At 33.7% G+C, this 13108-nt stretch overlaps 1 protein-coding gene across 6 annotated transcripts in view; it reads left to right on the forward strand.

Annotated features, from left to right (window-relative positions):
- Positions 1-12846, forward strand: part of LOC105473107 (RPTOR independent companion of MTOR complex 2) — a 129059-nt gene extending 116213 nt beyond the window's left edge. For 4 of the 6 annotated variants that reach the window (XM_011726742.3, XM_011726743.3, XM_071098990.1 and 1 more), the window contains 8 exons: positions 435-506; positions 2442-2619; positions 3327-3411; positions 4156-4389; positions 5612-5767; positions 6108-6231; positions 7814-7952; positions 8396-10789. In XM_011726742.3, the coding sequence (XP_011725044.1) occupies positions 435-506; positions 2442-2619; positions 3327-3411; positions 4156-4389; positions 5612-5767; positions 6108-6231; positions 7814-7952; positions 8396-8470 (1063 nt within the window). In that variant the 3' untranslated portion in view covers positions 8471-10789. Of the gene's footprint in view, positions 1-434; positions 507-2441; positions 2620-3326; positions 3412-4155; positions 4390-5611; positions 5768-6107; positions 6232-7813; positions 7953-8395 lie in introns of all 6 variants that reach the window. The other 2 variants (XM_011726740.2, XM_011726741.2) reach the window with 2 other exon arrangements.
- Positions 12847-13108: the final 262 nt, after the last annotated feature.

A 13108-nucleotide genomic window follows, 5' to 3' on the forward strand; every position in this document is an offset into this window, starting at 1 on the left:
AAAATTAGCCGGGCCTGGTGGCGGGCGCCTGTAGTCCCAGCTACTCGGGAGGCTGAGGCAGGAGAATGGCCGTGACCCTGGGAGGCGGAGCTTGCCGTGAGCCAAGATCGCGCCACTGCACTCCAGCCTGGGCGACAGAGCAAGACTCCGTCTCAAAAAAAAAAAGAAGTGACCAATAATGGTTGCATTTTAACAGATTTAAATACAAAACGTTAGCCAGGTTTTTTTAACACTACATAAGCCTCATAACTGACCTATTATAATTGTTTACTATGGTAGGCTATAAGCTCCTTGTTACCCGATATGACTTGAAATAGATTCTTGCAGCTGCGAGGGGGGAAGAAAATCCTATAGGCCCTGAAAATAAACACACATGCTTTGCAAAGGACATACAAGTCACAAGCTTTTTTTTATTTATTTCTCGCTTCTGCAAGGATCGATTTTAAAAAGAAGCATGTCGGGGGAATCAGGAGCTTAAGACCTACAATAACAAACAACCTTTTCAGGTAGGTCAATTTAAGGCTCCACAAGTTGACCTCTTTATTATTTTTTTAAAAAGATAACTGAAAATTGCAGTCAAATTATTTTCACTTTAAGTAGCTGTGATTATTAAATAGGAACCTAATAAACACTAAATGAATTACTTGATCCTCATGACTCAGCAGGGATTTCTATACCATATTTAGATTATATCAAGCTAGTCAAAGTGAATAGTTTAGATTTTACTTTTAAAAGATACACATTATTTGTTGCAAAAAAGTTTTGTACCTATAATTTTTGTGATTGGACCAAATGCTTCTCAACAGCTTTCCTTAGTTTTATTCATTTACATTTATTTAAGTGGATTAATATATGTCAACTACTTATATGTCAACAATGTATGTTAGAATACTGTAGCACATATTAAGCACTCAATAAAAGTTAGCTATTATTTTTATCATCATTGGTTGTTATTTAATGTAATCCATCTAGCCCTTACATTATTTCTTAATAACATTAAGCAGTTTTGTTTTAATAATACTTAACACATTTAATAGAGGGTTTCCTGGTAGCAGACGACAAATTATGTACCCTTGTAGGATTTAAGAAATGGTGCAGCAATGTCTCATCTATCTGGAACTCACTAGCTTTCACAGCCTTGTCCAGGACAAAGCCAGGGAAACTTCTCAACAGCTCACTGCAGTAAATTTATGCAGTAAAGGTCATGAATTTCAAAAATTCCTAAGCCTCAGTTACCTTATCTGGTGGAGATTGCATTAGATCAGTGGTTTTAAGCTTTTGTATTGTTGTTTTTTAAGCAGAGAAATTCCTTTTCCACATAAAGATTTATATGGAAACCCAATAGGTAGAACAGATAAAAAGGGAGCTATACTGGTTGAAATAGGAATTGGGAAGGGGAATTATCCAATAATTGTTTTCCTCCCACTCCAGTAATCTTTGAAGAGTTTTATGGAATCAAAGAAATGTAACAGATTACAGTTTGAAAGACTGTTTTTTGGGGTGAAAATTAGGAGCTTGGTTTTTGCTATGATAATCTTAATAGCTACTATTTAGAAAGCATTTATTTTGTGTGTTTTACAAAATAATTCTTTGATTTAATATTAGGCTTTGATTTAATATTAGGCTGCATTCATACATTTTAAAGACTTGGTTTTCCAAATAAAAATATCTTCATATAAATGTATATAAATGTGGAACCTTGCATAGTGCCTTGTATGTATACAGCAGATGCCAAGTAAATATTTTAGCGTGTCTGTTGCATAAGAATCTGTATGAGAAAGATGTATCTTATGGAAATATCAGTGTATCATATTTGTTATGGAATCTCTAGTAGTAAGGAGTATGTTGTGGAAATATCAGTACATTGTGGAAATATCAGTGCTTTATACCAGGATATCTCTTGTCATAAATGACCATTTTTCTCTTGTGTCTGTCTTGTGTGCTACATAAATCTTATGTTGATAATGAAGGCATTAAGGTAATTATCACACAAATAATGATATATAATTGATCTTATTTTTTATAAATATAATATTAAATAGAGTTAATACACATATCCTTAATTACATAAATGCCAAATCTAGTAGTCTCAAGTGATTATGAAGATAGTCCTTGGACCATGCTCTTGACTACTGAGGTCAGTTTCTTTTTTTACTTCTAGATGTTGAAAGTTATTCTAATTGCCCACCTTTTCACCTTTACCTGAGCGACCGTAACAATTGTTTTTGGTAACAGTCAACATTACTGGTGACCTTTTACATAGCAGTCTATAACAGCTAATATTTTAAAGTGTTTATGTGTTCCCAGTAAACAAGATGACACTGCTTAATACATGACTAGCTGCTTGTCTTTTATGAAGGTAGGAATATATGTTATTTCTTCACATGATTAAAATAAAGGTCAAGAAACTAATACAAGTGGTTTTTTTCATGGTTTTATAGGTTCATGAAAGCCTTAAGTTATGCATCATTGGATAAAGAAGATTTATTGAGTCCTATTAATCAAAATACCCTGCAACGATCCTCCTCAGTGCGGTCCATGGTGTCCAGTGCCACATACGGGGGTTCAGATGATTACATCGGTCTTGCTCTCCCGGTGGATATAAATGATATATTCCAGGTATCATCATACATTTTATTGTTTTCCTATGAGTTGGTTTCCTGTTTTTTCATGTTCTATAACTGCTTACTAGAAGTCATAATTTAGAGTGGGCACTAGTTTGGGGCAGCATGATTTTTAAGACCGTTTTGTTTAAAGAAACTTTAAGATTAAAATTATTTTACCTTTTTCAACTACTCTGTACTCTTTTATTTAGTCCTTAGAACATTATCCTTCCCTCTCTTTCCATATTAAATCAGTATCTCATTTGATTTCTTTATCCATAGAAATTTATGTAGAAATTTGTGAAATTTCTAACTTGTTTTTTAGTCACTTTTAACTTATACTTCATTTTAAAATCCTCCTTCCTATTTATCCCATGAAAGGTAGCCACATGTGGTACCCAGTAATTTAAGGTGACCCTAATCCCAGGAGATGCCCACAGATCTCTAGATGGTATATAGTACTAAAGAACACATTTTCTTAGAAGTTTAAAGACATTTTAGATAAACACTAAAATAATTATTTTAATGTCCATTTACTCACTAAGAATATAATAGAGACTTTTTGGGTTACTTTGTTAAATTTTGGTAGTTGAACCTTCAGTAAATTTGATTATAGGTTCATATGCTATATCTATTTTAATTGTATTTTGTTTAATTTTGCTGATTTTCATAAAGTGGGCTTATTTTTATAGCAGGACTTACCATGGTTTATATCTTTTTTAGGTAAAGGATATTCCCTATTTTCAGACAAAAAACATACCGCCACATGATGATCGAGGTGCAAGAGCATTTGCCCATGATGCAGGAGGTAATGCATTGTGCTTTGTACTTGTGAGATGCCTCTTTATATTAAAAAGAAAACTCTTAGTTCTTTCTAGTAGGATAACACTAAAAATTTAGGAAGACTCTCTTTTGGATCAACTTTAAAATTATACCAAAACAATTGTTAAAGTCAGCTTAAAATTAAACCACATTTGTGTGTGTGTGTGAGGGACTTAACATTGTTTTCAGTGAAGTACTCAACCTTTCAAGGAAATAAAAACCAAATTAGTTGTTTCTGTTTTTTAAAAGTAGCACATGAACAATGTGTAACACAAATCCTCATAGATCCAGGAAATAGCTGTTTGTTTAGAGTAAGGAGAGATAGAAATGTACTTATAAAATACATGATCTTTGTTATGAACTGTTATATTTTAATATGTAAATATAAGCCACAGGTTTTATAGCTTTATGATTTTGATGACTTTTTAAACAGATGCCTCTTTATACTTAGAATTATTACATATCTTTAGGCAAATATTGAAGATAGTTGAAATGATGCATTATATAATCTCAGTTTTTCCATTTTGTATTTAAAACTCTATATTAAAATAACAAACATCTGCTGGCTTTCCTTATTTTTATAATTTAAGGCAAATTATTCTTTTTTTCTTTCCAGTTAGATTTTTAGTCATAAAATGTGCTTTAGCTTTTTTAAAAATTTCACATAATTTAAGGTACCTTGAAAAGTACTATCCTTATTGGATTATGTTTTATATCTACTTATGCACAGGTCTTCCATCTGGAACTGGAGGTCTTGTAAAAAATTCTTTTCACTTGCTACGACAGCAGATGAGTCTTACGGAAATAATGAATTCAATCCATTCAGATGCCTCTCTGTTTTTAGAAAGTACAGAAGACACTGGACTACAGGAACATACAGATGATAACTGCCTTTATTGTGTCTGTATTGAAATTCTGGGTTTCCAGCCCAGCAACCAACTAAGTGCAATATGTAGTCATTCAGGTAAGTGATCATGTCCTTTGAGGTAAATCCACTTGAATTTGCCACAAGTCATCTCCCAGCCCTATTAATCATATATACCCTCTTGCTCCATTCTCACTATCTCAGCCTTAGTTCAGTCACTTAGCTTCTCCCTATTGGAGTGTTAGTATTTTAGCCTCTAATTTTGGTCTCTTCCAATTCATCTTTCATACTATATCCTGGAATTAATCTGTGTGCAATTCTTTAATGGCTATTCATTCTTAACACACAAGACACTGTGTCATCTGTCTAGTGGTCTTTTTCACCTTCCTCCTTTCCTGCAGTTGACATATCTTTACTAACTGACCTGAAGTTTTTGAACAAATTTTTAGGCATGAAAAACATATTTTCCCTGCTGTCCTCTCTTTGCTCTTTACCCTGCCTACACATACGTGGTCTATTTGGCAAGTCCACCTCATCCTACATGTCAGCATTATTTGGCCTGTGAAGTCTTCTCTGACTCTCTGAGGCAGGTGTTGACACTCCTTCCTGTTTCCTCTCATTGCCCTTTGCACATAGATCTCTTATGACAATTATAACTATTTACAACTTGGTTATTTTTGTTCTTCCACTCAGTTAAGTTCAGTTAGGGTATGGTCTGTCAGTCTTTACATTTTTATATTTCTGATACCTATGTATGTACTGCTTTGTACAGCAGGCCCATAATATGTATTTGGTAAGTAAATAAAGTAGACCTACATTGAGCTTTTTTTTTTTTTAATCAACAAGTGACATATATTAGCAATTTTAAATAAGTATATGTGTGTTTAAAGTATTACCTTTTCTTGGTGAATATCACTTAACCACCTTCAGAAAAACCTGGTGATGACTAAAGTTCTCTGGTTTACTTTTCCAAATTTCTTTTTGGTATTCTAATTCAGAGTTTCCCAGCAGGTGAGTTGCAGCACATTGATATGCCAAATTATGTTATGCTGAGATGCTGATGCTCTCATGGTTCTAGGTCACAGTGGGGCCTGAGTCTGACAGATCCCTGGAGTAGGCCTTTTCCACTGTGAACAGCCCTGTCCGGGCCCTTTTCATGCTATAATCCTTTTCTATGAGGAAAAAAGTTTTGGAGTGTTTGATGTATTGCATACAATTAGAGAAGATATTATTTTATATTCTTTCATTTCAGTGTGCAATGTAAGCACAGGAATTAAGCCGTTATGGTGCTTTAATTGAAATAATTATTTTTTTTCTTCAGACTTTCAAGATATTCCATATTCTGATTGGTGTGAGCAGACCATCCATAATCCCTTAGAAGTGGTTCCCTCTAAGTTTTCGGGGATTTCTGGATGCAGTGATGGGGTGTCTCAAGAAGGCTCAGCTAGCAGCACCAAAAGCACGGAATTGTTACTAGGTGAGTCTTCAGATTCAGATCCAATCATTATTAGTAAAACTGTTATTAGTTGGTTTTGTTTTTCGTAAATACTGTAAATTAAAGTTGTCTCAAAACAATAATACGTCCATTTTAGTGAAGCAATTTAACACTGTTAAATATTGCACCTATATCACCCACTGATATAGAGCCTCTTAGCTATCTACTTTTATTAGAGTTTTGCTCCCAAAATGATAGGCAGATCATGTGTAATTGATCTCAGTTCTAGGTCTTCAGGTGAAGTTTAAAAATAAATTTCATTATTTTTAATCATTTTTGTTGTGATATAGATAATATTTAACTTCTCCCTGAAATCTTTTAGGTGTTAAAACAATTCCAGATGATACACCAATGTGCCGTATACTCCTTCGCAAAGAAGTTCTAAGATTAGTCATTAATTTGAGTAGTTCAGTTTCAACTAAATGTCATGAGACTGGGCTTTTAACGTGAGTAAACTATGTGCATAAGTATTATTTGTTTATTCTGTTTTTTAAGTTGAGAAAAGATTCTTGAAATACTTCAAAAGTTAGGCTAGTTAACTTACATCAGTAGTTCATCAGTAGTTCTAAACTGCATTGCATACCTGTGTGAGGCTAGATTTTCTTTAATACTTCAACCAAAACAACATATGGCAACAGATCGAATGCAGAAGTGAGTATGAGAATCCAGCTATCTTCTATTAAGCCACACTTTTGAAGAGATCTGCAAAAAATGTAAAATAATGCCACTCTTCTCACTTTTTTACTTTTGGAAAATAGTTATTTTTATTAAAATATATGTTATTTATGTTAACATGTAGTGGATTTATTTTTTAAATAATTCATGTTAGGAAATTCTCTCAATTTTAACTTCTAATATAGTAGTTAATGGTCACTATAACCCACACAAAAATAAGCTTTTTTGGGTACTCAGTAATTTTTAAGAAAGTCCTGAGACCAAAAAGTTTGAGGAAAGTGGGCTTACATGTAACAAGTAATAATTTCTTGTAACAAGTCATAATTTCTTGGTTTAATTTTTTTCTTATTATTTAAAGCAGTGATTCTCAAAAGGAATGCACCTCAGGGTCTCCTGTAGGGCTTTTTTTTGTTTTTTTTTTTTTTTTTGAGACGGAGTCTCGCTCTGTCGCCCAGGCTGGAGTGCAGTGGCTGGATCTCAGCTCACTGCAAACTCCGCATCCCGGGTTCGGGCCTAGACAGTCTTGCTCTGTTGCCCACGCTGGAGTGCAGTGGGGCACAATCTTGGCTTACTGCAACCTCCGCCTCCCAGGTTCAAGCGATCCTCCTGCCTCAGCCTCCCGAGTAGCTGAGATTACAAGTGTGCGCCACCACACCCGGCTAATTTTTGTATTTTTAGTAGAAACATAGTTTCACCATGTTAGCCAGGCTGGTCTCAAACTCCTGACCTCAGGTGATCCACCTGCCTCAGCCTCCCAAAGTGCTGGGATAACAGGCAGGAGCCACCATGCCCGGCCAGCTGTAGGGCTTTTTTAAAGAGTGATATAGGTATTGGGGTCCCACATAGGTATCAGGGTCCCACAGCAGACCTCTAGGCCAGGAGCTCTGGGAGTGGGCCCTTAACTGGTCGCCCACCCAACCCACAGGTGATTCTGAGGTGCTCTCCTAGCTAAAAGCTGTTATTTGAAGTATCTGAAGAAATAGCCTGGTCAGGGATGTTAACAACTTAACTTTAAAGATGTATTTCTATTTTAAAATTTAATTTTGAGCATATTTTAATCATCCTAGGCTGATAAATACATTTTGCAGTTTCTCACGCCAATGAAAAAGAATGCTTCAACTTTACGAGAAGTATTCAGGTTTTGATAATCTTTTTTTTTTTTTAAACCCAAACTCAGAATATCTAAGTGTGTGAGAGGAATATTTAATATTTTATATTCTCAAGTCATCACCCCAAGTATGCTGTCTAATCCATATTTGTAGGGAAATATATTTTTAAAGTAAGTGATACCTTGGAGGAAAAATAGATACATCATGATTACAGTTTTCATCACACCATAATCTTTTATTTTAGAATTAAGGAGAAGTATCCTCAAACATTTGATGACATATGCCTTTACTCTGAGGTTTCCCATTTGCTGTCACACTGCACATTCAGACTTCCGTGTCGGAGGTTCATACAAGAATTATTTCAAGATGTACAGTTTCTACAAGTAAGTATGATTAGTACTTCTCAAATTTATCATTCAAGAATAATTCAGTGTTTGAATTGAATTAAAATACACATTATAGTTGGGTGTGGTGACTCATGCCTACAATCCCAGCACTTTGTGGGGTCAATGCGGGAGAATTGCTTGAGCCCAGGAGTTCAAGACCAGCCTGGGCAACATAGTGAGACTGAGTCACTACAATTTTTTTTTTTTTTTTAATTAGCCAAGGGTGGTGGCATGTGCCTGTATTCCCAGCTACTTGGGAGGCTGAGGTGGGTGGATCATTTGAGTCCAGGAGTCAGAGGTTGCAGTGAGCAAAGATGGCAACACTGCACTCCATCCTGGGAAGACTGAGCAAGACCCTGTCTCAAAAAAAATTATATATTTATATAAACATGTTATATATTTTTATAAAAGTCATTAATGATACACCATTTTTTCCCTAGATGCATGAAGAAGCAGAGGCTGTGTTGGCAACACCACCAAAGCAACCTATAGTTGATACATCTGCTGAATCCTGACCTCATATTTATGATGGATATAGATATATACTATATATATTCATATTTGTGGATTTCCTAAAAGCCTCAGAGAATACAACTGACTAGGCAGCAAAGACAGGAGTATCTTCTGTACACTGTTCCGCAGTTACTGGTACATGAACAGTTGGAACTGCTGACTTTCCTAACCAAAACAACTTCCTTCTCTCCTTTGTTGAGCCTTTTGAGGTGTTCATGATTCATTACCACAGTTTTAAGAGTTTTAGTTACCATTGTAGCAAGAGCCAAGCACTGAATACCTACATAGGTTTTCTATTTTTTTCATTTTAAAAACATAATGACAGTGGAACAATAATGGGATATGCAGAATCACCCTTCACAAGTTATATCTGAATTATTTTTAGGGTAAATACACAGATGCCTTGTTTGTTAACTAATTTGTGGAAAGCAGGAATCAGTGTCTCTAAGGCTGCATCCTGTTACCACAATGGGGTGTGCTATAACTGCTGGTATTAGAGAGGGAACTTTGGCCCTTTCACGTTTTTCTTAATGTTTGTAACACTACTTCAGAGGTTTATAACCTCAAAGCAAAAGAAGAGCCTCAACAACCTGGGACGTATAAGTTATTTTTATGTTACTAGACTTGCATAAAGATTCTTGTTTTCCAACTCTTCATTTTGTTGCAATGTGTTATTACAGGATATATGAACCAATTAAGGTTTTTCACTACAGTTCTTGAATAAAATTTAAAAATCATTTTTATTTTAATTAAAAATATTTCCCATTTATAGAGTGCATATATTTGCAATGGACTTCCACTTTCATCAACTTTCCATCTCATCGCTTTAAACAGGAACTTGAACAAGCACTGTTAGTTTAGACCTAAAGGATAGGAAAGCATTAAATACTACTTTGGATCTCCTGAGGAAAAGATAAGTTTGCTTGCAATTTACACATTCCATGGAGGAAAGAAGAGCCATATTTCCTTTAAGAAAATCATTAATAAAGCTTGTTATTAAGAAAAATTGTAGTGAAAAGCCTTAAGTACCAAATTTTAAAGCAGCAGTAACTTAATTTTTATATCAGTGTTTTTGTTTTGCACAAACTAAATGCAGTGATAGGTGGGTTTATGAGTATATTAATTGCCTTTTTCCATTTGTGAAGTTAAGTTGATGAGGGCAAGGTTTTTGTTTGTTTAATTTGTATATGTCTAAAGATATTTGGAAATTTTTACAGGATTTAAACATATATGCAAATTTGTATATAAAAATAGCATGGCCATCATCATTTGAATGCTTGTAAATGAAAGGATTATCTTTTTTGAGATCTATATATAAATAGAAATAGAAAATCCAGCTGGACTGATTAGGATTCTTTTTTAATTCATTTGTGTATAACATTTTTATTACAATTACACATCAGTTTTGACACAGTCATAGCAACATTAATATTTTCCCATGATGCAGATCCTTTTTGTAATGGGCTTGTTCTTTGAGATCTCTGTAAAGAACCCTGTGAACTAGAAAACATAACTCACAGAGATACTTTTTTAAAAAATTTATTTACTGGCACTGAAAGTTCCAGTTGGGATGAAGCATTTCGTCTCACTACATAACACCTCTTTGACTGCACTTCAGTGAATTGTTCTTATGTGCACTGTGTAGCAACTTACATTATAACAAAGCAGATAAGGGCTGTAAGCTGCTGCTTATGTTGAAAAGTGGTTCTTCAGATTTCCTCTCATAAAATCCAATTGAAGATAATTTTTTTATACTTTATCACTGAACCCAAGTGTTTATTTAAATGTCGACAGTACTTCTAAGAACGTTGCCTGTCATCGTGGTCTTTGGTCTTGGATAACTAAACTGCCTTTCCAGAGAACCAAATGTCAGAGTTACTAGACCAAATAGTGGTTAAAACCTCCAAAGGAAGTAATGTAGTAATCTTATTCATAATGGGATTAACGTATTTTAGACATTCGTTTTAAACACTACCTCAGTTAATATAGAGTATAAAATCTGTGGTTTAATCCCTCAAAAGTTAACAGTGATTTTTTTTTTGTCTTACACACATACACACCCCCTCCCCCACCATCACTATCCCTGTACCCCCACCTTGGTCATCTATCCTGAAATAAGGCTTAGTTAGTATTGGCCTGAATGTTTTGTGGGTTTTTTTTACTGTTACTTTGAAAAATATGTATGTATACATTATCATATTTGCCTATATCACTTACTTTGGGGAGATACTCAGAGCTTTGTGGTTATCAGTATACTAAAAAAAAAAAAAAGTCTATGCTTAAATTTATAGTGCTATTTGGTTTCTCTATGATTTCACTGATTCACTGACAGGTCTAATACATTTTCTTTGAGTACTTGTTTGTAAAAAGTAGACTTTATGGTGAAAAATACATGCAGTGCCAAGTGATTAACTTAGGTGTTTAAAAATATTATAGCAGAAGAGGTTAGGAATGATATCAGCAGTAATAGAAATAATTGAGAAAATCATCTATAAATAATAGATATTACAGACTATAGAATACCAAAATAATGTCAATACTGTAGTTTTTAAAGATTTTAGGATTAATCTTAGTCCATATAAATTTGTACTATTGGTAATTATTGAATAATTTGGAGGAATTTGGGCAGTTGTGCTGGTTGTAAACTGTGAATTTCTAATCGTAAAGTGAATTGTTATTTCTAATTGAACTTTTTTTCAAGAACAGATTTCAGCCTCACATACTAAGTAAATACTGATAAATAAGGAAATTAGAAATTTAGTATTCATAATTAAATATGCTCTAAAATTTATTATAATTCTATTTCCTGTTTATTCTTAGGTAGATTGGAGGGGGGAAACAGTCTGTTCTCCCTAATTAAAATTTTTCTAATAACAATTAGCAGAATAAGGACATTCTATATGACAGTGACATTAAAAGAGGCTCTTTGGAAGTATATACATTATTATAATGTAATAATGTGTACAAGTCCTTTGAAATGACAACTTTAATGGGTTTCAGCTCTTTTATCTAGAGCTCGAGATAATTAAAGCTGAGTTTTTCAGGGCATATCTATCACAACGGCAAAGTGTTCAACAGTGGGATATCAATGCTTAGATTTTCCTACTGCTATTTATATAAAATGTTATTTCATTCCGTTCAGAGGATGCCTTTTATCCCCACATTAAAGCACAGATCATTAAGCAATAAAAACCAAATTGTCTGTCATTCAAATTCTAACTGCAGTTATTTTTGCATGGTAAGAGTGAGGTGCTAATTTTGTGTGAGATGAACTTTGTAAACTACTTTGGGAAATGTTCTTTGGAAGTAAGATTTTTTCCCCTTTAGTCTTATGTTTCCAGTTTTGTCTCAGATTCACAATCCATTAAAACGAAAAAGAAAAAGTAAAATTGAGAGACTTTTATTAGAAGAGCTGTTTGGAATGAACCTACATTTCAGATTTTCCAAAACATAAGTTAGGAAAAGTCTCCATTGTCTCTGCATTAACAAAATACACTGTTACTATCTTAATCTCAAAAGTGTCATTACAGTGAGACTCTCATGTAAAAGCATACCAGTGAAATTAATAGCAGTGCTTATCAAAGAACACAAATCTGTGAGAATCTTTCTAGGAGCATTGTGTTTTTCTTTCAGTTCCAAGTTCCAGGGTATTTTTCATTCCTAGTAGGTTTATATGACTCACAGAATGTGGACTTTTTTCCTGTTTGAAGTATTTTTGTAATGTAATATCGGATAGCTACACCACAGCATGCATAAATTGCACATTTTGTTTTACTTTCTTTATAGAATATTTAATTTCAAAAATATAATTTATGCCAAAAAAAAAGCATACCTTTCAATTTTGCTACTTGGTTGATTTAGCACAAAATGCAAAGTCTTGGGGCAGAGACGGGGAGTGAAAAAAAATTTGTAGGTAATTGTTACAAAAATGCCTGTCAGAAACCCTAAAGCTGCATTGTAAAACAAATGGTGTAAATTAGTTTTGAAAAGTGGTAAGGAATTGTGAAAAAAGTGTCAGACTTAATGCTCTCTAACCACATGATTTTCTTCTTTTTTATTTAGTAATACGCTGCTACATATTTGGAGGTTCTGGTGTTTGTAGGTCACTGAACAGACATTGAAATCTGATTTATATTGTATAACTGTAACATAGAAAGAAAAAGTATTTATATTTTTTCTGTAAGAATATTTCATTGAGTTGTGTATAATTTAAATAAGATTTGTCCCCAAATGGTTTTGCTCACCTTGATTTTTTTTGTTGTGATTCTCTTGTTTTTGTATAATGTGTACAGTTTATGTCAAGGGCATTAAAAGCCTCCTGAAGCATAATCTTATCAAAGGGATACATTGTTAATAAAATGTACTTAAAATTCTTAAACTTTGTCATTGTTTTATTTGAAATATTAAAATAATCAGTGGTCATATGGCCTTGATTTGAGTCCTGTAATGCTGATGCTGACACATGTGACTCCAAGCAAAAGTGACTTTTAGGTACCACAGACATGTAGAGTGGCTGTTACAATATTTTAAAGTAATATTCTTCTTAAACACTTCATAATTAAACATCTTTGTAGTTTTTTAAAATATCTATAGGGATTTGGAAAATAGGTCTTTAGATAGAACAGCTCTGAATTTTTTGA

This window comes from Macaca nemestrina, chromosome 6, assembly GCF_043159975.1.
Source record: "Macaca nemestrina isolate mMacNem1 chromosome 6, mMacNem.hap1, whole genome shotgun sequence".
Lineage (NCBI taxonomy): Eukaryota > Metazoa > Chordata > Mammalia > Primates > Cercopithecidae > Macaca > Macaca nemestrina.